The sequence below is a fragment of the Ochotona princeps genome, chromosome 29 (genome assembly GCF_030435755.1).
Source record: "Ochotona princeps isolate mOchPri1 chromosome 29, mOchPri1.hap1, whole genome shotgun sequence".
NCBI classification, from domain to species: Eukaryota; Metazoa; Chordata; class Mammalia; order Lagomorpha; family Ochotonidae; genus Ochotona; species Ochotona princeps.
In genome coordinates this window covers 21,371,274-21,398,085 of record NC_080860.1, presented here as the reverse complement: position 1 = coordinate 21,398,085, position 26,812 = coordinate 21,371,274, and the positions used below count along the sequence as shown (strand labels likewise).

The 26,812-nt window shown below is 45.7% G+C and overlaps 1 protein-coding gene across 1 annotated transcript in view; it reads left to right on the top strand.

Annotated features, from left to right (window-relative positions):
- Positions 1-26,812, top strand: part of LOC101527740 (contactin-associated protein-like 5) — a 308,863-nt gene that overhangs the window by 59,102 nt on the left and 222,949 nt on the right. Inside the window, exons 6-8 of the mRNA XM_058657017.1 lie at positions 4,451-4,715; positions 16,456-16,605; positions 20,176-20,347. Of these exons, the coding sequence (XP_058513000.1) occupies positions 4,451-4,715; positions 16,456-16,605; positions 20,176-20,347 (587 nt within the window). The remainder of the gene's footprint in view (positions 1-4,450; positions 4,716-16,455; positions 16,606-20,175; positions 20,348-26,812) is intronic.

Sequence of the window (26,812 nt, the reverse complement as noted above, 5' to 3'; positions counted from 1 at the left end):
GGCAGGATCCCAAATGGGCGCCGGTTCTAATCCCGGCAGCTCCACTTCCCATCCAGCTCCCTGCTTGTGGCCTGGGAAAGCAGGAGAGGATGGCCCAAAGCCTCGGGATCCTGCACCCGTGTGGGAGACCGGGAAGAGGTTCCTGGTTGCTGGCTTCGGATCAGCACAGCTGTCATCCTTGCTCACTTGGGGAGTGAATCATCAGACGGAAGATTTTCCTCTCTGTCTCTCCTCCTCTCTGTATATCTGACTTTGTAATAAAAATAAATAAATCTTTCAAAAAAAAGCATTGATAAAGTTAAAAAGTATTCACGGGCAATAATAACTACAGAAAAAGTACTACAACAATGACGTGACTAGTAAAACAGAGAGATTATACACGGCTCTGAACACATCAAAGGTAGGAAGGGATCCAAGCCCGGGGGCTGGCTGGGGATCAGTGGAAGGATGGGAAACTATGCAGAGAAAGGGTAATTCTTTGCCATGCTAGCCCAGCAGGTGCATCCTTGAAGGCCATTCCAGGGGATAAGAGACAGGGTGGCCAGACTAAGGTGAGGGATTTTTTTTTTTCCTGTATTGACTCAGCAGAACTTTTGCTAAAACTGGAAAAAAAAAAGTGGGTCAATATCAGATAGAATCTAAAAGAGGATTTGTAGGTGCCTGGCTGTGTAGACATTACCTGGGGACTTCCAAGGGACAAATGACTTCTCCGTCTTTTCCAGAATCACCAGTCATCATGTTTTGAGAGAAGAATGGGCTTGTATAGGAAAGAAAGAACAGGCACAAAGAACTTCCATCATGGATGGGAAAAAGAGAAGCAGAAATAGTGACCCCTGGCAGCTTCAGTGAAATAGCAGATGTCACCTTCCAACCGGGAAGCAGTGGCTGAGCCAGGAAATGATACCAGGCAGATACCAAGGAATGAGCCCAAGCTTATTTGCCTGCTGTATTAAAAAGCCAGTAAGTGGAGAGTCAGGCATTGGAAGAACTAAAGCAGGTTCACTCGGAAGCTGGCAAACAGGAAGATAGAGACAAGTGTGCTAAGGAAGCCATACAGCCCAGGCTTTTTGGTGCTTTTACATGCAAGTGGCAGGAAGAGGGAAGGCAGCAAGGTTATTTATGCAACACTGCAAGGACCTGGGTACGAGCAAGAGATGAACAAGACTTGGGAACATCTTCTTCCTTGCCATCTGACTGTGCAGATCGAATCCAGTCAAGCAGCTCCCAACCATCCTTAATAAAACAAATACTATCTCTATGGCCACCCCTTTATCTCCTCAGAGCAGGCAAGTTCTGGATTAAGAGCCCCGTTTCCAGAAACCTCAACAGCTGACAGAATCCTGCTCCTGACTACCATGTCCATGAGCGAGGTTGAGCAGAACTGCCTTGATCTGGAGGCAAGGGAAGCAAAGGAGACAGAAAAGATGTCAAGACAGAAATGTTAAGCTATTTACAATGATTGTCTCCCGAGGTAGAGTGTCTTTTCTTTTTAGAGATTTATGTATCAATTCATTTGAAAGAGAGAGAGATCGAGAAAGCGATCTCTTCCATCCACTGGGCCAAGTAAAAGGCAGGAATCAGAAACTCCATCCAGATCTCCCACATGGGTGCCACATGCCCATCACTTGGGCCATTATTTGCTGCTTTTCCAGATCTGATAGCATGGAGTTAAGTTGGAGGTAGAGCAGCCGGGCCTGGAATCAGATACCATACGGGATGCTGACAAGGCCCTGTGCTCACTAAGATATGGAGCAAAGCAACCATCTCAGACCCTGGCTTTCTTTTCCATCCCCTCTGCCACCTATGAAGCAGCACCACTGACTCTGTCTCTGTGATTTGGCCACAGTGTATCGCCCCTTGCCATGGGAAGCTGTGGATTTGATATGACCTTGACATATGTGTGATGACCACAGAAAGTGGAGAATAGCACTCACGTTTGGGCAACTGACTTACAGTCTTCGGCCTAGGACGCAGTTACACAATGTTCGAATAAAGGAGTGTTGAGACCTTCATGAATCAGATACAGAGAGTTTTGGAAGGGCTCTGCAGCAAGGGGCACTGTCTTGTGGGTGTGAGGGACGAACATTGGAGAAATTGAGGAAAGAAACACATAACAAGGAAACCTGTAGAATGTGGGCCAAGTCTAAGTTGCCATAATTCTGAACTTGACTGTCTCCTCGGGTGCTTTTTCTAAATGATGGGTGGATATTCCATCCAGTTGCCGTTTGAGAAGAGCTCAGAAGCCACACATGGCATAATTCAAAACAGCTACCTGTTGACTTTTACACGTAGCTGGTATTTTTCTGTTTCCTCCCACTGGATGGACGGGGTAGGTATTAATGGTCTTCACCACGAGGCAACTCCTCTGTGGCAAGGAACACAGGCAAGACGGAAGGACAAACTGAACCAGCACGCAGCCACTGTGGCACGGGAACTAAGCTGGGAAAACATGTTCTCCTGGAGTGCTGAGTCCAACTTAAGAGTGCAAGGAACTTCTCATCTACTGTTTACACTTTTCCTCTCCAAACTTTGGACATAGCTGTACTTCTATCGTCATCATACTTGACAATGAACTCCGAAACTAAAAACAATGACGGTGGGCCCGGTGTCATAACTTAGTGGCTGAAGTCCTCACCTTGCATATGCCGGGATCCCATAGCAGCACCAGTTCTAATCCCAGCTGCTCCACTTCCCATCCAGTCCCTGCTAGTGACCTGGGAAGGCAGTGGAGGATGACCCAGAGTCTTGGGGCCCTGCAACCTGCATGGGAGAGAAGGAAGCAGCTCTTGATTCCTGGCTTCAGATGGGCTCAGCTCTGACCACTGTCGCCAGTTGGGAAGTGAAGTGGATGGAAGATCTTCCTCTCTATATCTCCTTCTCTCTGCATATCTGACCTTCCAATCAAAATAAATGAATCTTAAAAAAAATTAAGATTCTGCAGTCCCTTTTTGTAGGATCTTGCTCTTCTTCTAAATGGAAAGAGTGCCACAATTGATAAGCTATGAAATTTATATCATCTGCTAAACACGTAGGGACTTTTGGGTGGCCTTAGAATTGTAATTCATGGAACACAGAGTCCAGTGGGGGTGATCCTTATGTCATCAAGGACAGATGAAAAGCATTTATGTAAATGTTAAAAAGAAGACTGGTGAGTAGGTTACATAGGTTGTTTGTCAAGAAATTTGGATGGAGGATGAATTTACGATATAACTTGGACCAGATCATTGTTATAGGAAAAAAAAAAAAGAGTTTGGATGTCAGTTTTGGGCAAGTAACTTTTGTGAACTGGTTACACATGAATGTGTTGATTGGTGATTAAACATGGCATTGGCACACCGGGCAGAGGAGGGAGATATCAGAGGTGGTAATGAAACTTGAAAGTCTCTGAGCCAGGCAACCGAGACTTTATCTTCGCTCATCACTGCGAGCAAGACCCACAGCTTTCTCTAAACTCAGCCTGTGCACCCTTGAATTGGAACCTTGTACTGGCTGTGCACAATTCATGACATGTAAATGCTGAGCCTACTTCCTGGCATGGTGGACGTTGTAAATTGCAAGGGATTTCTTCATAGATACTCAGACACTTAGTGGCATTATTCTCTGATGGGTGAGGCCTCTTCTTGCTTCTGCTGCACTCATATTTGATATCCTCAAGGTCCAGGCTTTTTATCCACTCTCCACCCCTTCAGTCAATTGCAAGCGTGGTCCGTGATCCCTTAACAGGTCCTAACGTTGAAGGAAAACTGTGTAGTAAGAATCGGAGTGCTTTCTGAATTTCCATGCACTTTTGTAGCCTTTTCTCTTCCCAGGCCTTTCAGGGCCCAATGACAACTTGCAAATCTAAAGGTGCCTTTCTTCCTCCAGGAATGCCACTGGGCTAGTTTCCCCAAGCCCTTGTTTGTCCCCTGAGCCTTGCTGAACATGGCCGCTGCAGCCTGCTCACATCGCTTTCCCTCCATCAACCTTCCTGGCCAACCTCTTCTCCCAGTTTAGCCTCATCTTGTCTGCTTATTGCTTCTGCCAGGCTCCCATGGGTGCTGTGCTCTAGCTTCCTTTTAGCACTTTTCACTGTCTCATAAAGTTGTTCCCCATACATCTTTATTATAAAAAACCGTCCCAAGCACTTAGCACATGGCTGACTTGCCATGCGCGTTTCTGCAACAAGTGAGTTTAATAATTGTTACCTCTGAAGTTTCCTAAAAAGTGTTCCTGCTCCCTCCTCCTCCCTTGCTGTCTCAGAAGACCCTCTCTGCTGGGAAAAGGAAAAGGAAACCATGTCACGTGTATCTCTGAGCGAGGCTGACAATTTTTTTCTCCTGTAAGATCTTGCAACCAAACGTGGAATAACGCTGAAATTAAGGTCAGCTCCGGCTGTTGTTTATATCGGTTGTCAGAACGCAGAATTAAGAAAAAAAAGGCTTTTCTGTGTTTGATTCTTACTGTTTTCCAGGGCAATGTCACTTTTTCCTGCTCTGAACCACCCATCGTTCCCATCACATTTGTCAACTCCAGCGGCAGTTACTTGCTGCTCCCCGGCACCCCGCGAATCGACGGGCTCTCCGTGAGCTTCCAGTTCCGGACGTGGAATGAGGACGGGGTGCTTCTGTCCACGGAGCTGTCGGAGGGCTCGGGGACCCTGCTGCTGAGCCTGGAGGGTGGAGTCCTGAGGCTTCTCATCCAGAAGATGAGTGAACGCATCACAGAAATCCTCACAGGTACCGCATGCTGATGCCTGCCAAGGTGGCTGCTTGTTCACCCAGGTTAAGAAAGAAGGCTCAGGCCGTTACACAGGGACAGTGCTGAGGCCGTGGAATGGCCCAGCATTCATACACCTACTTCCACTGTGTAGATGCGCCATTTTTGTTGTTTCAAATCAGCTGCATGAACTTTAGCTAGTGCCTTAATTTCCTTACCCTTGAGCATCCTCATTTTAGGTATGGGGAGAAGAATTCCTAGAGAGGAAGAGTTAGTGTAGGCTGAGCCACTGGCAGGGCACCCTGTTACTCGTGCCCTCAGCAGACTGGATCCGAATCGGTTGGCACCCTCGAGCTGTCACTCAAAGTGTTTTCTGCTCTGTCAATGAGGAAGTCAACATGGGATTCCAATGTGAATATGGCCCACTGGCAAGCCTATATTTTCCTGTTGAGTCACTTTACCATTGTTTTTTAATGTTCAGTTCGATTTCAAGGAAAAATTAATGAGTTTCGAGAAACATATTTTAAGGGTCGACAGGGTTTTAACCACAGCACGTGGAGCCGTATGAGCTCCTGTTGAAATCCCAGCAGTTCCACTTCAGCTCTAGCTCCGTGCTAATGAGTCTGGGAGAGTGGCGGAAGATGGAGAGCTTGTATCCCTGCCTCCCACAGAGGATTCAACTCGGTCCTGCCCTGTCCACTGTGGCCATTTGGGGTGTAAACAAGCAATTGGAAACCCCCCCCCCACCCCTTGCTGTAACATCAACTTTGAAGTAAGTAAATATATCTTTAAAGAAACATTTAAAAACATACACATTCAAATATATATTTAAAAGGTATGCTTGAGAGAATTAAATGAAATCTGAATATAGCAACTCTTTTGAAGAAGATGTGTTCATTTGTTAACTTGTTTATCTAGAGACAGAATGATGGAAGTCTCTCCTCTGCTGGTTCACTCCCCAAAGGGCCACAGGAATCAGGGATGGGCTAGCTGGAATTCAGAAGAAGGACCCCATGCAGGTTTCCCACATGGATGGCATAGACCCAAGCACTGAGGCCTTTTGATCAGCCCACAAATCCTTTGAGAACTCTGAGTAGTGAGTGTTCCTTGGGTCTCCTTCTACTGTGTACCCTGAGCCAGCATCCGCCATGGGTGATGTGACTGCATGGTTTACCTTGCATTTAAGTACCTCTCCTTGCCTCCTGAAATGTGAGCTTTGTTATGAAGCAAATAAAGGGAAATTGACATAATATAGTGAAACATGAAACACGGCCCAATACTGAAGGTCTGTTCAGATCCTGGAAGAACCCCACATATCAAGAAAGGAACCAACACAGCAAGCTAGACCCCTGACTCAGACAAGCTTGAAGGTAGACCTGCTTTAATCTTTCAGTTATGATTCGTGCAAATAGAAATGTATTCGTTACCTGTAGCCATGTAGTATGGGACATGCATATTTGTGATTGGAGACCCTTTGTCCCAGTTTCTGCAGGTAGAAATCGCAATGGCCACTTGGTTGTGTGTCACAGTTTGGAGCCTCTGATGAGGCCCTAGTGAAGTTGTCGATGAGGCTTTCTGTGGGGGGATATCTGTCTCTGAGCTGATTGAGATGACCATGACCCAAGGGTCATGACTCACTCTCCTGACCTTTCCGAAAGGCAGCCTGGACAAGGTGACGGAGAGCACCTGACTGGCAAACTGAGACACCTTCAATCCATGCAGTTGGAGAGGAGAACATTGCTGTCAGTTTACCCATTCTCTGTGCATGATGCAGTCCAGTCTATATTCATGGGGCCGTGATTGTGTACAGGTGTGGACATTCTCAAATGTGGCTCCTTAGCTCATCTGAGAGAGTGCCCGGCAGGAAATCAAGAGCAGCTGTGGACAGATGTTTGCCGCTGTGGTTGAGGCTTCATTGGAGGTGCCCACATCCCCTGATGGCATGCCGGGGTTTGAGACTGACTCTGCTTCTACCCCTAGAGATCCCCGTCTCAACATACCCTGGGAGGCAGCAGGTGAAGTGGGAGGAGTTACACTTGTGGCACCCACTTGGGGGCATGGATGGTCAGTCTGTCTCTCCATCTCTGTGATTTAAATAAGCAGGACTGTGATGGCCATTAGATGAGGTTAGAGATCTGTTAGACCCAATGGTGTTAAGCAGCTATTTAGCAAACTTCTTTCTTTCTATTCTGACTTGAGACCTAGAGGCAGAAGACACTTCATTCTAAGTCATAAAAACTAGATGGAGAAGTTTTACAAAATTTATTAGGTTTGCAATAATGGAGACAAGTTAATCTCTTAGATTTATAATATCTTTCATGTTCACAGTTCCAAAAGTTAAACCAAAATCCTCCTTATTTAAAGAAAAATGTGAGCTGGCAATGGGATTTTTTTTCTAATTGGTGGGATATTTGAGCAGAGACTTGGGTGGCCTCAGGTAAAAAAAAAAATGCAATTTTAGTATAACACAGTGCCTGGTGGCTCTTTGCTGTAAAGACTCCAGGTGCTGCCTGTATCATTAAGCACATGTCAGTTCATTAAAATGCATTTATGATGGGAAAGAGAGAGAGAGAGAGGTTGGTAAGTACTGCCTCATTTCCCAGCCACAGAAGGGAAAAGAAATTATCAGTTATTTCATACCTGTCTCTCAAAAATGGAAACTAGCAAATGCAAGCTTTTAGAAAATGTGTGGCCCGAGTTCTTGACATCAGTCTCGGAGACCTATTGCATAATTTTCTCCTCCAGGGGAATTTCTTGCATTTTAGGAAGTTGGAAACTTCTTATTTTTTTTTTTCACACGAATTAGGCAGGGTTTGGCTTCCTTTAGTTAGCGGAAGAAAACAAAACAAAACAAAAAAGAAGACAGGCGATGCCTGTTTTTGTATTTGACAGGCAGAGTGGCAGAGACAGAGAGAGAGGGAAAGAGAGAGAGAGAGGGAAAGAGAGAGAGAGAGATTGGGGGAGCTTCCAACCACTGGGTCATTCTCCTAATTACACAGCAGCCAGGTCATGGAGTCAGGAACTCTTTCCGAGCTGCCCATGTGAATGGCAGATGCCCAAGTACTAGCCCATCTTCTGTTCTTTCCCCAGATGCTGCAGTAGGGAGTTAGACCAGAGGCAAAACGACCGTTATTGGAACTGCTGCTTCAGCAATGGATGCTAGGATTTGCATCCTAAAGCTAGCTTCAGAGCAAAAGCATTTTTTTCCTTCTTTACATTTATGAGTGAACATATTTTTAAGACACTTGAAGTTGTATTGGCTTTATAAAAGATGGCCTCCCCACATGAACAATGAAGAAATAATGACAAATCTTAATATGTTTTCAGCGTCACCGAGGCTTTTCTTGGTTCACGGTACATCACAAAAAAATCAAATGGCATTTCATTTTATTCAAGGATCAAGGAATACACATTTTGCAACAATTTCAGGTATTTCCGACACCTTGGATCCCCGAATTAAGTCAATTCCCGGGGCACGGCTTGGTGGCCTAGAGGCTAAAGTCCTCGCTTGCAAGCGCCAGGATCCCATATGGGCTCCAGTTCTAATCCCAGCAGCCCCACTTCCCATCCAGCTCCTGCTTGTAGCCTGGGAAAGCAGTTGAGGACGGCCCAAACCCTTGGGACCCTGCTCCCACATGAGAGACCTGAAAGAAGCTCCTGGCTCCTGGCTTCTGATCAGCTCAGCTCCAGTCGGCGCTGGACATGGAATGGATGGGAGATCTTCCTCTCTGTCTCTCCTCCTCTCTGTATATCTGACTTTGCAATAAAAATAAATAAACCTTTGCAAAAGAAAAGTCGATTCCCATGGAAAAGACAGCCCCTCCCTCCCTCCATCTAGAACTTCATATTACGTACGTGATGTTTCACAGGGTTAACGAGAGGATATTTAGGGCTTTGTGAGTTGGAGATCTGAGAGATACACCAGCAGTCTTAAAATAGAAGCTATCTGAATCACTTGTTCTAGAGCTGGCGTTTCAGAAAAATAAAGAGTTTTGAACCAAAGGGTGTTCAGCCGCAGGTTACCCATCTGAACTCGCAAATCCGTGAACGTTCCTTTATGTCCTGCTGCTACTCAGATTCATTTTGTACACTGTCAGTTGCTTCCACACCCAGATTTCTAGAGGAATATATGTATAATGCATACCAAAAAGTGAAGATCTACTGCAGTGGGCATCTCTCCTTCGGAATCAAAGATGGACTCCCAATGAAACTGGTACCACTGCCTTTACCTACAGTGTCAGGATACACTTAAATAGCAGACTGATGGACTTATCACTGTTGTTGAGGGACTGAACGATCACTCTACTGTAGGGAAAACCAGTGGGGGAGGGGCGGTAAGAGAGAAGAGGGGAGGAAGGAAGAATGCCTGAACCTATAGAACTGTATCATGAAAAAAATCATTTCTTAACAAAATAAAAAGAATAATAATAATAAAAAAAACAAAGATAAGGAAACTGTACTTAAGAAGAAAACTCTACAGTCAAATGTCTAATTAGGTTATTCAGGGAAAGAGGCTATGTGGGATCTAAAGTTGAGCATTTTGCCTGTAACCTTACTCTCAGGTGACTTTGTTTTTCATCACGGTAGCTGGGTCCCAGACACGGCTGATCAGGAAGCAGGATATGGAGGCCCGGCCCAAGACTGAGCAGTGCTATCCGCTCTCGTGTCTGATGGGTACAGCGCACAGGGAAGCGCCTGCAGGGGGAAGGATGCCCTGGAAACCCAGGAAGCCGAGCCCTTTGCTGAAAACCTTGCAGCTAACCTTTGGTATACATCATGACAATCTCACAGGTCTACTTTCTTCACCTCCACACACCATATAATTTCTTTTCCACCATCTCTGCATCGTTCATGTATGACTCTGGGGACTTAAAGTGTGCATGAACTGGGGGAGCCAAATCATGTGGAAATGACAACATCGGGGGTCACACCGGATGAGGAGCCTGTTGGCGTTCTTGACGCATGGTCGGCTTCAGCCAGAGTTGCCTTTATAGAACATCAGTGGCTAATATCAGTGTTATAAACACAGAGGTGCCTTGTCTGTGCATATACACCCGAGACTAAGTCAACTGGAAATCAATTTTTAAAAAAATTTCATCTGTATTGAAAACATACAGGCTTTTTGTTATTTTTCTTAAAAGACACACTGTAATGACCGCTTACATAGAATGTACTTTATGTTATGTTTTGTAATCAATCTGCATTATCAACAACTATGATACTATTTTGCATTGAGAACTTGAGCATCCATAAAATGTCAGCCTAGGAGTCTGTCAGCATCCTGAAATTATCTCCAAAGAGGATACGAACAGCTGTGTTTAGTGGCTGTATTAGTGACTGGTGGAATGAATAAACCAGTGGAGCGGACCTCCAAATCTCTCTGAGGAGCATAATTTTGACAATGGAAGTAAAAATGTTAAGTTATTTTTGGCAAATGTTGATTTTTTTGACAATCAGGTGCCTCGTGTGTTGCAGAACATGTCCCAGAGGAAGTACTACATCATTTAGAAAGAGAGAGCTGTCTCGCATTCATCTTTGCAGTCAACATGTGTATAGGCACAGCCCTTCAGTTAACGGAGCTATTCCCCAAGTGCGACCCTTTCGGTGCAAGTCGCTTGTAGCGATCTGTCATCTTTGCATCCACAAAACACAAGGATTCTTCAAACTCCGTCCTCTGCTTCGATTAGGTTGTCGGTGATGCCTCTGCATTTCAGCTAATACGATGCTGATGAGAAAATCCCGTTACGGAGGGCAGTTAAATCAAACACCAGAGGGCTGTGACTCTCACTGGCCTTCTGAGCAGGGAGTTTGAGAAGACAAAACTTTGAGGAGGTTTTCTGTTTCCTTCTGTTTCATGAGAAACTGAGAAATGACTGTCCGCAAGCTTCACAGTACCTACAACAATTGGAAGTTTACCAAAAGTATGTCTCGGGTATTTGGATAATGACAATGGAGATATCTCACTTGTTAAGTCACTCTTCTTTCCTTATCCTATACTCAGAAAAAAGGAACTGAGAGAGCTAGGTTTTATTATTATTATTATTATTATTATTATATTGTTAAAGATTTGATTACTTTTATTGGAAAATCAGATATACAGAGAGGAGGACAGACAGAGAGGAAGATCTTCCCTCTGCTGGCTCTCTCCCCAAGTGGCTGCAATGGCTGGAGCTGAGCCAATCCAAAGCCAGGAGCCAGGAGCTCTTCCAGGTCTCCCACGCGGGTGCAGGGTCCCAGGCTTTGGGGCGTCCTTGACTGCTTTCTCAGGCCACAAGCAGGGAGCTGGATGGGAAGTGGAGCTGCTGGGATTAGAACCGGTGTCCATTTGGGATCCTGGAGTGTTCAAGGTGAGGACTTTAGCCACTAGGCCACGCCGCCAGGCCCTATTATTATTATTATTGTTATTATTACTGTTACTAAATAACCTGCTAGTCATATCATTTATGGCTTCTCTTTTTCAGTTTCTATTTCACAGTTCTGTCGTGTAGTTCGGGAAGTTTATGAGCCATCTTCTGTGCCACCAATGCTGTGCTTCATCCCAGGGCTGGGGTTACTGTCCCCAGGAATGCAGAGGTCCTCTTGAGAGGGACATAGAGATCTTAAGGCAGGGGGACATGGCTTCTGAGTGGGAGAGCTTAAAGCAGCGACCGTCCAGTTTGGCTCTGAAAACCAAATAGATTTAGCCAAAGACAAAGGAAAGAATGTTCCAGAAAGGGAGGAGAAAGAAACGTGAAACAGACTTCAGAGCATAAGGCTCCGTGGGAGCTTCAGACACCTGGGACACAGGAGCCCATGAGGGTTAGGGAAGAAAATGCGGCAGCAAGTTTATGAGAGACCCTGAGCTCAGAGATGAAGGAATGCAGGCAGCATCTCTCTGAAGCTCTGGACTCGATGCTCAGCACATGGATGACTGAGAGAAGCTTCGAGATTGTAACAGAAAACCATTTTTTTTCAGCGCTACCTGTACACATTGCCTATTAGAATTTCATGGATGCCAAAGCCAGATGTTGTTCTGGTTACATGTTGACCAGGTGTCTTCAGGATCCATCCAGGTAACCTTGAACTTCGAGCCAGGCCTTAGCAAATAGGAAAGGTGATTTATGGCCAGTACACACGAGAGGGCTGTGAGTTGGCACTTCACAGTGGCCACTCAGCTGATCTGATGTTCGACCAGTACACATTTAGAGAGGTCAAGTTGTTGCCCTGTCAAAGCCAAGGGGAACACCAACACATGACACAGACTTGACCCCCAGCAGCTTGTAATCCCACTAGAGAGAGGTGGTATAAATGGATAAATTGGTAATTAATACAACGCCGCAGTAAATAATATGACCTAAGTGAATATGTTAGACACAGTTTGCTGCAACAATTTAGAGAAAATGTTAAAGCGCAGTCTGGTTTAGGAAATTCTGTTTCATTCATTTCCTAATTTATCAACTCATTCCCTTGTTGCTTCATCCAATCATTCGTCACTTTGACTCTGCCATACACTGCTAGGTGATTGTGGTAGGGAATATTCATTTCCTGTCCATACAGATTTAGAGAGAATATATTCGGACACAAATTAGGCTTGGAGCATTGGGAGTAGGGTTTGTGATCTGGGTAAGTGAGGGAACTGGAAGAACAGGCTATAAGGAAACTAGAATAAAAGTGCATGTATTTAATGTTTATTCTAGAACCATACATTCAAGGGTTAAGGGAACTTAATGTAGTTACGGTCTCTGAAGATGGAGACTTTGAATGTGACGGCATTGGATTGGGTTGCTAGAGCCTAATCGGGAGAGACCACACAAAGGCTGGAAGCTGGTAGTATTCTGCCTCTCTGTGCCCTAGTTTACCATGCAGTCCTGTTGCTTCTCATGTTCTTCCAATGCCAGCCTCTACGCTCATCAGACGACAGAGCCAGCACAACAGGGTACCTCAGGGTTGGGCAGTGAACTTCCAAAACTATAAGGTGAAATTAACCTGCCTCCTTTCTGAGTAGTTCCTTTCAGGTGCTACAGTGATGAAAGCTGACGGACTTAGTTTCAGAGGTTGGGAATAGGAAACATGTGAGTTCCTTGGACTTCCTTACAGACTGCTGAATAGGCCAGTCTAGCTGCGTGGGAACCCCGTGTGGGGGCATGGGTTCCAGAGGGCAGATGGAGGCTGAACTGAAAAGGATGGATTTTCATGCTAAGTGGTATGAGTACTCTATGCTCCACCACCCACTGGGGGTTGGTATTTGCTGTGAACTTGACAACAGAATTTCTGTTTAGATGCTCTAATGTATCCATGGGTGGTGTATCCAAGAAACGTGGAATTCAGACATCCTCTCTCTTCACCCAGTGCTCCTCTCCGGAACCCAATCCCATCTTTTGAGCCTCAGTCCCTGAACTCAGCATGCATAGCCGCTTCCCACTCTTCTGCCCCCCTGCAGCTTTTCCTAGGTGTTCTTCATCTCAAAGGTTTCACTTTCCTGTGCTCAGTGCTGAAAAGCTCTGTTCTTTCACAGCTGTCTATGTGAGAGGAAGCAGGCTGGTAGAGTTGGGGTTCCATCATTTGTGAATCTGAAGTAGCACTTGTACCTAAACCTCGAGTCTTGCTTGTGATCACCCTGGGGAGATTCTCTAGGGTTGTTATTCTGAATCCTGCAGAGTAAAGTGGAAGAGAATGGGCCCATTGAAAAGACACATTGTTAGAGGAGTCGGTGCCACTTTATTGACTGAGAAATTAATTCTGGGATCAGTTCCCTTAAACCACCAGTATTGTTCCCAGCCACTGCTTTTTCTTTTGCTTTTTTATTTTTTTAACATCTCAATCCTGGCTGCACATCTCCATCTCTGAGGACCTTGGGACCTTCCAAGGATAAAGGCTAGCCCTCGGAATCTGAGTTAATGAGTCTGGTGTGGAACTCAAGGGGGCTTCCGCAGCAAGAAAAGAGTCCTAAAATGTCTTCTCTGAAGATCTAAGGTTTACACTTAATCTACCCTGGTGAACTGGGAGCTATGCAAGGAAGGGTGCGGGGTCCCGCCCCACAGATTCTTCTAGATACCTTGTCAGAGAGGATAAGCCTGCTGCCCACCATCCAGCCTCCTTGCAGTGAGAGACAAACAGATGCCACAGGGGTCCATCTAACCAGTTCCGGTTTATTTGGGAAACACACACTCTTTTATGGAACAGCGAGCAGCCTCAGGTTAGGAATTCTAGGACCAGAGGGCTAAGAGCCAATTGTCATCAGCACAACTGAGGAAGCCACCAGCCACAGGCCAGGGGCAGGTGAAGGAAATGGCCCCTGGCCAATCAGTCTTTCTTTAAAGCAACTTGACCGTTCCCCCCTGCCGCCAACCCTGGTTCACGTACAGGGCTCTGCCCTTGGCCACCATCTTGTTCACACATGTAACCCAGTGACCTTGACTGTTAGTTGCCATCTTGTTGACGTAGTGACCTCCTTGTCTTTGAGTCCCACAAAAGGGCCAAATGAAAATGGAAAGACCAGAAAGAGAAGAAGAAAGGAAAGATAACCAACCAATGGAACTCAGTTTAAGAAAAGAGAGAGGTTCCACCAGTATCAAACACATTCATTGGTGCTGGCATCTCTTCTCCTGGGCTGGCTTCATTCATAAATGACTAATTGAGATTTCTGATGAGTGGGAACTGCCTGTATTGTCTTCGTTGCTGTAAACTGACACCTAGCAGGGTGTGATCCACAGAGTAATTGGTCCCACTATATTCAGCTAGTTACTGATTCCCTTCCATCCGAAAGAGTCTAAAACACACCTGCCTCCAAGTTCATTTGTTATACAGATTTATTCAAATTAGCAGGCAAACAAGAGAAGACCTACAACTGGCTGTGTCCCTGAAGGAAATAAAATGTCCACCAAGAGGAAACATCAAAATCTCTAGTTCACGACTAGAGTTTCCACAGCCAGGACCCAGATGGTGCCTTGCCTACAGAGTGCTGCCCTTGGGAGATGGTGGGGTTGCCTGTCAGAGACACCTGCAGGCTCTGCTTACCAGCTTAGCAGATGTTCAGGGCCACAAGGGGAGACTGACTGCGAGAAGTGCTCCTGCTTCTGGGCTGATCAGAGCAGCTGGGGTGCACCCTGCCTGCAGCCAGTGCAGGTGGGCCCAGGCCTGCTGCCCTACTGCCCTGAGCATCTTCTCCAGCTGTCTAGGGACTCAGGGGTACCAGCTCTTCATTTGCCCCTAGGAGAGCCCTCAGACCTGTACTCTGCTTATCGGTGTCTTTCTCCCAGCTGCCTGTTTCTGGACTCCACCTCCAGGCTGCTCTATTTTTTTTTTTCCCTCCACAAATAGTGTTTCATTTCTCCACTTCTGATGATGTGGGGAACAACCAGTCATCCCTGTCTGCTGGACCTTTGTAGCAAAGGTTCCTGCCAGTGCTGTCACTAGCCTGGCTACATTAAGATCCTATCACTTGCTCTGTGGCCACAGGATTCTTCAAATGTCCGTCTCTAGCCAGGTCGTTCCATGCCAAAGAACCCTCTTAAACTCACATGTAATTAAAGCAAAATCATTTTTAATGGTTTATTCATTTTTATCAGAAAGGGAGATTTATAGTGAGAAGGGACAGAAAGAAGACTATTCTATCTATTGTTTTACTCCTCAAATGTTGCAACATCCAGTCTGATGAACTGAGCCAATCTGAAGCCAGGAGTCAGGAAACTTCCAGGTCTTCCACGTGGGTGCGGGATCTCAAGGACTTTGCCATTTTCCACAGCTTTCCCAGGCCATAAGCAGGGACCTGGATGGGGAGTGGAGCAGCCGGGGCACAAGCTGGCATCCATGTGGGATCCTGGTGCTTGAAGCTGGAGGACTAGATGTTGAGTCACAGCAGTGGCCCCAGAAGTAAATTCTTTATCCTTGGCTGTGCATTAGAACACACAGACTTCTGGTTTTTAGAAATGCAGACAACTAAAATGCCATTCCCAGAGATGTTGTTGAGATTTTCTGGATAACAAATGTTTCCCAGCGTTATGTGTTTAAGGAAATGACTGGAACCCATCTGCCATGGGCGAATTCTGGATGATCAGACCCACTTTCTACCTGTCATTTTTTCCGCTGTCCTGTTCAAATTCCTGGAACACGATGTAGGCTCCCTGTCTCCTGCAGGTTTTGTCCAATGTGTTGCAAATTCCTGATCATTTTCAAAACATTCCTAATGTAAAACAATCTTGGATTTCTCGCGTGGAGTTAGTGAGCTGACCTGCTTTCTCTTCCGCGCACATATGTCTGCTCCATCCAGAATCTGAGTTCTATTGTGTTTTTCTTTTTGGCTTTTTCTTCTGCATATATCCATCAATTGATCAATTAATACAGGAGATGCTCTTTAGTAAGTATTACTATGTAATATGTCATTATTGTCAGATAGATATGTATGTAATATATGCAGATACTTTTGTGTTCTGCCCTGTTGAGTTTAAGGCAAACATATGAAAAGTGATGTATCCATTGTCAAAAGCATTAGAAGGAAGAAGCATTAAGAGAGAGAAGAGGAAAAGAAAGAAAGACAGAAAGAAAGAAAAAGAGAAAAGAAAAAAGAAAGAAAGGAAGAAAAGAAAAAAGAAAGGAAGAAAAGGAGGCTAATGGGATTGTGAGATGAAGGAATGCGATTTTTATTAAGTGCTGGGAGCCAAGGGAGAAGGGGTTGGCTCTGAAATGCTTGAGACCACAGCAGGCGGGGATGTTTGGAGCTCCACTCTGCCTGGACCTTTGTGAATCAATCATCCCCACACTTGTCCTTCCTGTGTCTTGTAGGCAGCAACTTGAACGATGGCCTGTGGCATGCGGTCAGCATCAGCGCCAGAAGGAACCGCATCACTCTCACCCTGGATGATGACGCAGCATCCCCAGCTCAAGACACTGCCCGGGTGCAGATTTATTCTGGAAGCAGTTACTACTTCGGAGGTAAAATTCTCCATCCTTTGGGACTGAAAGCGGAGGGAGAGGAGGAGGTAGAAATGAGAAAGGAAATCGCCTCACGCGGATTAGTCCACACACACACACACACACACACACACACACACACACACACTGAAAATAGTGAGAAGCAAGTTATCTCACAGTAGTATACATATAAATTAACTTGGACAGGGTGGAGAAAGAGAAGAAGTTCATCTATAAGAGTTCAGACTACATAATGAAGCCCAAGAAAATTTCTGCAGCTACGCCAGGCAATGTGGTTATGCTGGAAAGAGAAATTTAGCTAGACTAGAAAGTCGGCTCAGTGCTTGCAAAGAGGAAGCAGCCTGCTTAGCAACCTCATCCACTTCTCCACTATTTTTCTTTCCCCAGTCCCTCTGCTCCCCTCCTCACTTTCCAGGAAGCAATGCCCATGGCTTAGAGCAGCTGAAATGGGAAGGGATCAGGAAGGCCCAGGAACTTGCAGCTCCATAAAGAGAAACCAGTTTAGATTCTATCCTCACCTATGTTAGGGGAATCCTGAGAATCCTTCAAAAGAGCCAAATCTTGGAGATGATTTGAAAATAAAACTTCCAAAAAGTACTTCCAAAAGTTCATGGACAATGGAATTGCACATTCGTTTGAGTGCATAAAAAATTGGAATCTATGCATGGCTTGCTCATGATATACACACATTCTGCAATTGAAAGAAAGTTAATGATGGATTTAAAATTACATTCCCCATTTGATGTGTTTATTTATTGAAATAAACTTGAAAAGCAGTATGATACAGACCTAGAGATAAGTGGAGGGTGGTCTCTCATCTATCCCTCATTCTCTCAAATGTCTTCAATAACCATGTTGGGGCCAGGCCAAATCCAAGAACCTGGAGCTTATGCCAGCTCTTCCATGAGGGCCTCGTGGACCAAGATGCTTGACTAATTACGTGCTTCCTCCTAGAGGACACATTAATAGGAACCTAGAATCAGAACTGCATCCTGGGTTCAAACCCAGGCACCCCAAGGGATGTGGGCATCCCAAGGGAAATCCAAGTGACTGACCACAGTCCTTTTGAAATATTTGTGTGTGGCTCAACATCCATTGTTTTTTCATTATCTAGATATACACATGTGTTTTTATACACATACACATACACATACATATACCATTTATGTTCATTGAAAGACTTTTTAGATTAAAATTAGTATTTCATTCGTTAGTTGTTTGTATCCCACACACTCTTTGAAGAGGAACATTAAATATCTGACCTTGAGTAAGACACTTAAACAACCTTGTCTGGGATTGGGTGGGATAGGTTCCTGTTGGGAGAGGGGATCAAGGTTGAGGTGTAGAGGTCAGTGCTGGCCACATGCAGGCAATGGCCAACTGGTATCAGCCTTTAGAGATCTGGTTTGGCTGGAGGTCTGGGCTCCATGTCCCATTCTCTCCTTTGAGGAACTGAAAAGCAGTATTACAGAAAACGATTCATTGCAGGTTCTCCAATAGACTTTCCCAGTTGTTTTTCATCCCAATCAAAAGGTACATAAGGTTTTGAAATCTGAAAGAGATTCCATATAAGTATGGTACACAAGGCCTCACAGGGCTTTTAGGAAGGGAGCTATGTGGAGTGATACCTTGATGGTTTAGAGTGAGGGAGAGCCTAGTCCTTCCCGTCCAATCATTTCTACCTGTAAGAAACCCACACATCTTTTCAGACACGGATGCAACTCCATTCTCAGCAAAGGTATCTTACTTTGTCTAATTCAGGCAACACCTTTGTGCGGTAGGCGTTGTTTCCACTCCTTCACAGACGGGGTCTGAAAGCATTTGCACAGGTTCATGGAGCTAGTGAGGAACAGGCGGGCTAAGACATAGTGACCAGATCTGTGTCCTCCATGGCTCCCTAGTGAAAGCAGAGAAAGAGGAGCGGGTGTAACAAAACAGCGAGCATGAATAAAGCAACCCTCATGACGTATCTCACAGAATGCGTGGTTTCGCCTCTTAGACCAAAGACGAGCAATGTTGGATTCCTTTCCGGGGAAGATTTTCTAAATGATTACAGTGCAGAACAAATTTGACCTCTCCAAAGGTGAACACGATTCCCTTCCCCCCAGGTGGACTAGTGTTCTTAGAGGTATGTTTTGAGGGACACTGGCTCGGTTGGTGGAGATTTGTTGGTGTCTCGCAGGATGTCTAAACACACACTTCACATATAGACCGTAGACTTAACTGAAGGTGAAAAACAAGTTTCACTCATACTAGTCAACCCGCATAAACTCTCCCGACTGCCTCAGTGAGAAGCTGTAGCATCTCTCCTCATTTGATAGTATGACCGTGTGCTGTTAACCAGCTCCCAGGCTGTGAATGTCAATTAGCGATGGTTGAAAGGATTCCTGATAATTTATGGGTTATTGCCATGGTTTCAAGCTTGAATTCCCATGTGCTCTGAACACGTTACCACCATTGGGGAAGTCTGCAGAGCCAGGGAGCCCTATTCTTCTGGCCGGGCTCTCCTGACTGCCTTAATGAGCAGTGATATCCGTGTGGGCTGCCAGCTACACTGAATCCGTGTCATGTATTTTTGAAAGAACGCTCTTTGGAAATGAGAGTGTTCACCTTTCCTGTACACTGGTACAGCCCTCTAACTTTGTGCGTTTTGTTCCCTAGTTCCCTTAACTTGCAGGTGCTATAGCCATCAGTTCTAAATTCCAGTAACGCCCCTGTAGATCCTTTTCTCAGGAACCAAGCCTATTTTTTTTTTTAAAGATTTTTTATTGTTATTGGAAAGCTGGATATACAGAGAGGAGGAGAGACAGAGAGGAAGATCTTCCATCCGATGTTTCACTCCCCAAGTGAGCCACAACGGGCCGGTGCATGCCAATTCGAAGCCGGGAACCAGGAACCTCTTCCGGGTCTCCCACGCGGGTGCAGGCTCCCAAAGCCTTGGGCCGTCCTCGACTGCTTTCCCAGGCCACAAGCAGGGATCTGGATGGGAAATGGAGCTGCCGGGATTAGAACCGGCGCCCATATGGGATCCCGGGGCTCTCAAGGAGAGGACTTTAGCCGCTAGGCCACGCCGCCGGGCCCTCAGGAACCAAGCCTATTAATGCTGACGATTAACCAGAGCATTACTCTGCCTCCATCCTGACCTAAAGCATCATTTTCTTGGAGATTGTAACTCAGCATTGAATGGTGCATTTAGATGTGGGCCTTGAGACAATTCCCAAGTGGTTCCAACCTGTGGCTTCCTGTGGATACGTGGAAGATACCACGCAAGAGTGCCCTAGAGGTTAGCAACAGTGAAAAACCATGAAAAACACATAAAGGTTCTAGCATCGGAGTTGCCTTTAACACACATCTATTTTCTATGCAATGATGGAGCATGGCCCATTCTGCACTAATCCTGTCCCAACCCCCCCCGTTCCCCGAGCATGGCAGGATTTATAACATAAGTGTGTACATTGCTGTGCATAAAAAGCACCAAAATAATGAGTCCTGGAGACCATCCCCTCGATAGGTTGCCAAAGGCATGACTGCTCATCTCAGCATTCTTCATCTTTTCTCTCTGTCCCACAGGGTGCCCTGACCATCTCACCGAGTCCCAATGTCTCAGTCCCGTTCAGGCTTTCCAAGGCTGCATGAGGCTCATCTTCATTGATAACCAGCCCAAGGACCTCATTTCAGTTCAGCAAGGTTCCCTGGGGAATTTTAGTGGTTTACACATTGATCTGTGTAGCATCAAAGACAGGTAATGATCGTCTCTTCTCTGTTCTCTCATTCCCTTCCCATTCTCCCATTCTGCTTAGGAGTTTCTTTAAGCACAAATCTAAACCACTGGCACATGAGCCATAACTGAGTTAGCTGATAGAAAATATTTCTGAAAGGATTGCAGGCCCAGAGAACGATGGGTTTACAGTTAGTGGAGTCTTGCTTCACGTTGACTTGCAGTGAATGAAATATGCAAAGTAAATCAAAATAACAAGTTTGTGAAAGGACTGAAATCTTATGCAAAACAGCATTTGATTACTTTGAAACTAAGAGTGAAGCAGACGGAGGGACTACTTTCTGCCCAAGTGTTTCACTCTTCACTAACACAGGATGGTAAGCGCCAGGGCTCTGGGAGCCTTGCCACTCTGGTCCTGGCAGTGCCCCCGGGGGACACAGCAACCTCCAAGGAGGTTGCTACCTTCCAATTACTGTTTCTTCAGCTTGGGAGACAGATCCTGGATACAGAGAATCAGCAAGACATAGTGCAGACAACCAGAGAATGGATTCTGTCCTCGCCTCCCTACTTCTTTGTGTTAATTTGTGTGTGCTTGTGTGAATGGGTGTATGTCAACTGAGTGCTCTCCTGCGTGCTGGAGATGGGGATTTAGGCTCAAGTTTTGTCTAGGTAAAAATTAGACAGCAGAGTGACATAAGTCACAGCAAAGCATTATAATTCTCTGCAGAAGAAAATATTACAGTCAGGATAGTTTATATTAGCATGTAAAAGCTCTAACACCTGAATACATGTTACACTTGATAGCATGTTGCAGCATCATGGACAACGTTTAGTTCACAGTTCATGGTGCTTAGAGAGTGACAGCTATTCCTCCGTGCGAAAGTGACAAGGACACAGGATGACTTGACTACAGATGTGGGTCAAGACCAGTCAGGAAGGGCTTCAGGCAAGATTCAGGCAAGGAGGAGATCAGATCTGCCTGGTAGCAGATGTACTCCAGAGCAAGAGAGAAAGAGGCATTGGTAGAGTGCAGATGCAGAGAAAGAATGGTGGCTGCCCCGCCCAGAATAGGAGCAGGTGGCTCGACTGAGGGCGTGACCGTCAGCTCTCTAGCGCATCATTTCCACTAATGTTGAGAATGACTGATACAATCAGGTAGAACTTTGCACAATGTTTTTTTTTTTTTCTGTGACCATCACTACATATTGGCCAACCACAAATCACACAGGCTTCTGGGCCCTTGCTGCTTTAATTGAGTTTCCTATAGAGCCAGATGGAGAGGTGGCTAATAACATGAGTGCTTCACGAAAGTGTGCAACTTTAGAGACCTCAGAATTGAAACTCCTAAAAGGAAGCCTACAGCCCTACAGCCTTGAGTCATAGCCAATACTTCTTCATCAGCCAACGCAGCCTTCTGCAAAAGGTGGATCATGTATCTACAGGGGTTTCTATAATACTTTAATTTCTACTTCAAGATGCTCTCATGATTTTCCATTATGGAGAAGTCACTGCCATCTAGGTTGCATTGTTACATGTGTGTAATTGTAGTCTTGTATAATGGTATTACATACACTTGCGGTTTGGGTTCTTTGGATCATGAGGGATTGTGTTTAGTTTAGAGGGTAGATGCTACATTTCTATTGCTTTACCAGACACTGTCTCTAGCAGAAGGAAAACATTTGGCAAGAGACTCTGCTTGCCTCATTGGTTCCCAAAGAAGTGCTTGACATTGGTTGAAGAGGGTCAGGGGCTGGAAAAACAGGTGTTTTCTGAGCTGGATGTTTTAATTTTAATATGTAAATCAATGCGAAGTTGCTTTCCGCTCAAGTGCCATTGCCTCTAAGGTGATTATTCTTTGATGGTGGTAGCCAGGGTGGGAGGGTGGGGCTTGACTTTCCTGAGCATCCTGCCACAGTTCCTTTCCTGGTCCCTTCCTCAGAGGCCAGAGTGATGCAGTCCCCTTTGCTTGCTGCCACGGCCCCTGCCTCTCTCTCAAACAGAGGTGGGATCCAGCCCTTCCAACTTTGTTTTCTTCTGGTCACATCTATGACAGACACATTTAAAGACTCTTTCCTGCCAGCCATTAGAAAAATGTCAGGTGAGTGGGCCAAGTGCAAAGGTGTGGCCTCACCTTGCATGCACCAGGATCCCATGTGGGAACTGGTTCGTGTCCTGTCTGCTCCACTTCCCATCAATGCTTGTGGCCTGCAAAGCAGTAGAGGATGGCCCAGGGACTTAGGACCCTGCACCTGCATGGGAGATCCGAAGGAACCTCCTCGCTCTTGGCTTTGGAACAGCTCAGCTCCAGTCATTGTGTCGACTTGGGAGTGAACCAGAAGATGGAAGATCTTCCTCTCTGCCTCTCTTTCCCTCTGTAAATATCCCTTTCCAATAAAACTAAAACACTTTTTGAAAGAATGTCAGATAAGTCAAATCCAAGGCGGTAGTGACACAAGCATTGCAAATGTCTCCAGATGGAGAGAGATTCCTCCTCCAAGGATGCTTGAAGTGTTCCTGTGAGATGAGGCCTGGAATGACTGCTGTCTTATTTGTGTGTTTTAGAAACCATCTTTAAAAGGTCATATCGAGTAAAAACTTGTAGGGTTCTTTCTCAGGGGTTGAGAAGCTTTACTCAATTTGCATATCATTAATGACCAAGGGACAGCATCCTCTGGCTTCTGGGAAGAAAGGAGCTCGCACAGTTCAACAGGTGTATGGAACAGAAAACATGGTCTTTAAGCAAACCATGAGTCCAGTGGTTTCACGACAGGAGCGAATAAGACCCACTCTCCTTTGATTGCCTTTCTAGAAGTCAGGGATACAGTGAACAGCCACCATAGCTCTTCTGCTGGCCTGACCACCAGGCTTATGTTCTTTGCTTGCCAGATGCTCTTAGGAACCACACCTGACTCCCTCCAAGATTAAAAGGAAATAGGATAAGATTACCTTAGATCATTCAGGGAAAAAATCACCTGTACTATTTATTTCTTCCAATGAACAACTGTTGATCACCCTCTGGTTCAGGCCCATAGACAGGCAAGGAGCGCCTGTATGTCCCTGAGCTCTTAGGGGCCTGAGAATTCAGAAGGACTGTGACCCAGAGAGGTATGTCAGCTTTGACAAGGGCATACAGGGCTAAAATTGCAGCTGAGAGAGGTACAAATCGCCACTGTTCCCTTCCTCGTATACTCTGCAACACACTGATCAGGACGATTCATTTGTTGTGTGTCTGTGGCCCTTGAAATACGTAACCCCATCTTCTGCTCAACCAGGTAGATTTTTTTTCAGATTTAGGCAGTCTGTCACCTGTGTTTAAACTTCCCATACTCAATATGTTTCCATTAAAAAGGGAGGAATTCAAAGTGACGTGCAATGTCAGGCAGAATCTGAGTGGGACAAAGCGAGTCAGGTGCAAATTCAGAGCCCACCTTAACTCTAATAGCCACATCGTCTGGCCCTGTGGGGTTCCAGGTCCAGGAAAGCAGAAACTGATCACAGGGTAGTGTCAGCAAAACTGAACAGGTGATGAGGCCCCCCAAAAAGCAATTCCAAAGCAGGAGGGACCACTCAGAGGCGGACAAGTTCAGCAAGTGGGAGAACCTGAATTCCAATGCAAATGGCAACTGCTTTGAAAGGCAGTAGAAGACCATTACTCTTGACTTGAAATATGTCAATTGTTATTCCTCCTTCTGTTCACATTTCTTCTTTTCCCTAACCAGTATCCTAGAAGCAGTGGGTTAAAGATGTGACAGACGAGTACCTGGTATGCAGTTGATAACCTTTAGGCTAATTCCCCCAAGTGACCAACTCTAGCTTCCATGGGGAGAGGAGAAGAGAGGACTTTTTCTAATGTCATCCCAACTGTTACATGACCAATGACTGCCCATAACAGATGGGAGTGATATGCGTGGAACTCTCCCCCAGGTGTTCCCACATCAGTCAACCCTATGGTTTTCCTTGGCTTTGGGTCCTCACTTGGTTGGGGGACCCTCCACTTCCAAGCCCAGTCAACATTCGCTAGGAAAGAAAAGAGCCAACATTCAGGTGCCAAACTTGTGCTCTTTCAAAGCCGGAAAACTTGAACAAGGCATCCGTCCCGCCTCTTGCATGCGCTGACCCTACATTGGCAGGACACCCTGGGGGAGGTATCCTTGAGATCTGAAAGCAAAAGGTGAACGCATGCATCACCAAAACATCTCGGAAAAACACAAATTTCTCGGTCACGCTTCTGTGGTCGGGCTGTTTTAAAGCTTCTCCTAGAAAGTTCGGAATCGGTTGAAGTCTTCAAAAGTGACAAAGGTCAGGCAAGGGGAATGATTCCAGCCGTGCCTGCACCCAAACTCTTCATTCGCCTGTGGTCGGAAACTCACCCATCTCAGCCTCAAAGTCCCTTCCTCCAAACAGAAGTCCAACCCAATCCAAGGGACCCTGTAGGGGACCGCTGAGCTCCTTCTCCTCCCTGAAGTCCCTGACCATTGTCACTCAGCTCCTGCCTGCTGCGCAGCTGCAGAAGGGGACTGTGCATTTTGGGGGGTGATGGTGGAGCAGTAGATGGCTTGACACTAGTTGCAACTGTCAGCAAGTGTAACTTGTCCTTTTATGATGAAAACAGTCTCTGGCTAATCCTCACTGAAACTCACAGCTTGCTCTTTCTTCACGACCTGTACGGTACAGCAGCGATGACTCCTCCCCCATGAAAAGCCATTGTTTGCACATCTTTATTAAGACTGATATGTACGGGTTTGTGGTCTGCTATTCAGTCACAGGCTCTGTGGGCCATAGTTCCCACACCCTGCATGCTTCCCCTAGACAGTGATGCCATTAGGGAGGGCCCAAGGATGCCATGCAGCTCTGGTTTTGCACAGGCAGACGTGGAAGTTACCCAGAAAGAAACAAATCCAAGTATGGCATCAGGGGCTGTGCCCTTATTGTACTTGTGCCTGTATGCTATGGGGCAGACCTTTCGTGCTGATAAGATCAAACAGTTGGCTTTTTCCAAAGCATGGTCACAGACATAGTAGGCATGACTTATGCAGTGTGGCTGCTGCCTCTCTAAGCCCTTCTTCCCTCGCCATATGTACCTTTTAAGAAAAGCCTCTTGGTTCAAGACTCTCACCTTTTCCGTTTTAGTTTTTGTGTGTTGTAATCACTAAGAGTGGGCAAGCTGTATGTTGGATCACCTCCCATAAACAGACTTGTGCTAAAAAACCTACCCTGTGTGTGGGAGGCTTATATAAAAAGACTGCACTGTGGGGTAATACATATGTTTTAATTCTTCTGACAAACTGAAAGTCTTTATGTTGGGTGCCAGAAAAGCCATGGTCAGGCCAATGCCCACACAACCTAAGTTTCTCATGCCAAAGTGAGAAATGCTACAATATGGTGTCCTTCCAAAAGTCATGATGGGATGGCCCCAAGTCCAAAGAAAATCACTTCCACTTCTTACTTCTCATTTTTAGCCTTCTTTTAAGAGGAAAAAGAAAAGGTTATATTTTATATAACAGTGAACAAGACTCTCCAAGTATTTCATTTCATACCAAGCACCTCCATTGTCCTGTGAATTCCACAAGGTAATTGTGGAACTATTGCGCTCTAGACCAGTAACATCAACCTGTTATTGAGGCATATGCCCAGGCCCAGTCTCATCTCTACTGGACCATGAATGACAGGAGTCCCACTTGTGATTCTGACGAGTAATCAAATTTGAGAACCACCAAGTTGTGTCGTTTCTGTCTTTGATAGATAACAGCATTGGTGCTTGGGGCAGTTTAGTGGCTGCCCAAGGTCATGTGTTTCCTATTTGCAGGAGCCGTGAAATGATGCTTCTTTGCCAGTACTCGAGAAAATGTGCCAAGGAACTTGGATTCAGAGAAAACAGAGAATATTGGCCAAACCTAGGCAGGCAGTCTATTCAGCCCTGTTACAGTGTTGTGAATCCCACTGTCCCTGCCTCCTTCCCCCAACCCCCACATGTCCAAGTGGTCAACTATAACATTGATCCTAAAAACAGCCAGAGTAGTGACCTGTCACAACAATGTTCAAGAAAGGGATTCATTCCAAGAAAGGTGGTTATAAGACCAGGGAGCCATGTGCGCATTCAGGTAACACTGAGAAAATGTCCATCGCTCCCAAGTTGCCCAGATCATGTTTGTCCAGATACACTAGAACTAAGAATTTCAGCTGCTTTAGAAAGAAGAACCCAAGGAAATATTTGCTTGTGATAGAAACACAAAGGCATGTTGATGATAAGATTGTCAAGTCAACAGATGTGGGATGAAAACATGCCTAAATTAGTATTAGAAGAAAGACACAACGCCCCTGATTCCTTCATGCGATCTGCGTCTCAGGAATTCTTCCTTCAGCACTCGGAGGAAGATTTTTTCATCATCCGGATTTCACATGCTGCGGAGTGCTGCCTTCCATACGGTCAAGGTCACGTTCATTATTTTTTCCTGTTCTACATCTGCTTTTTGGTCCTTGAGGCAGAGG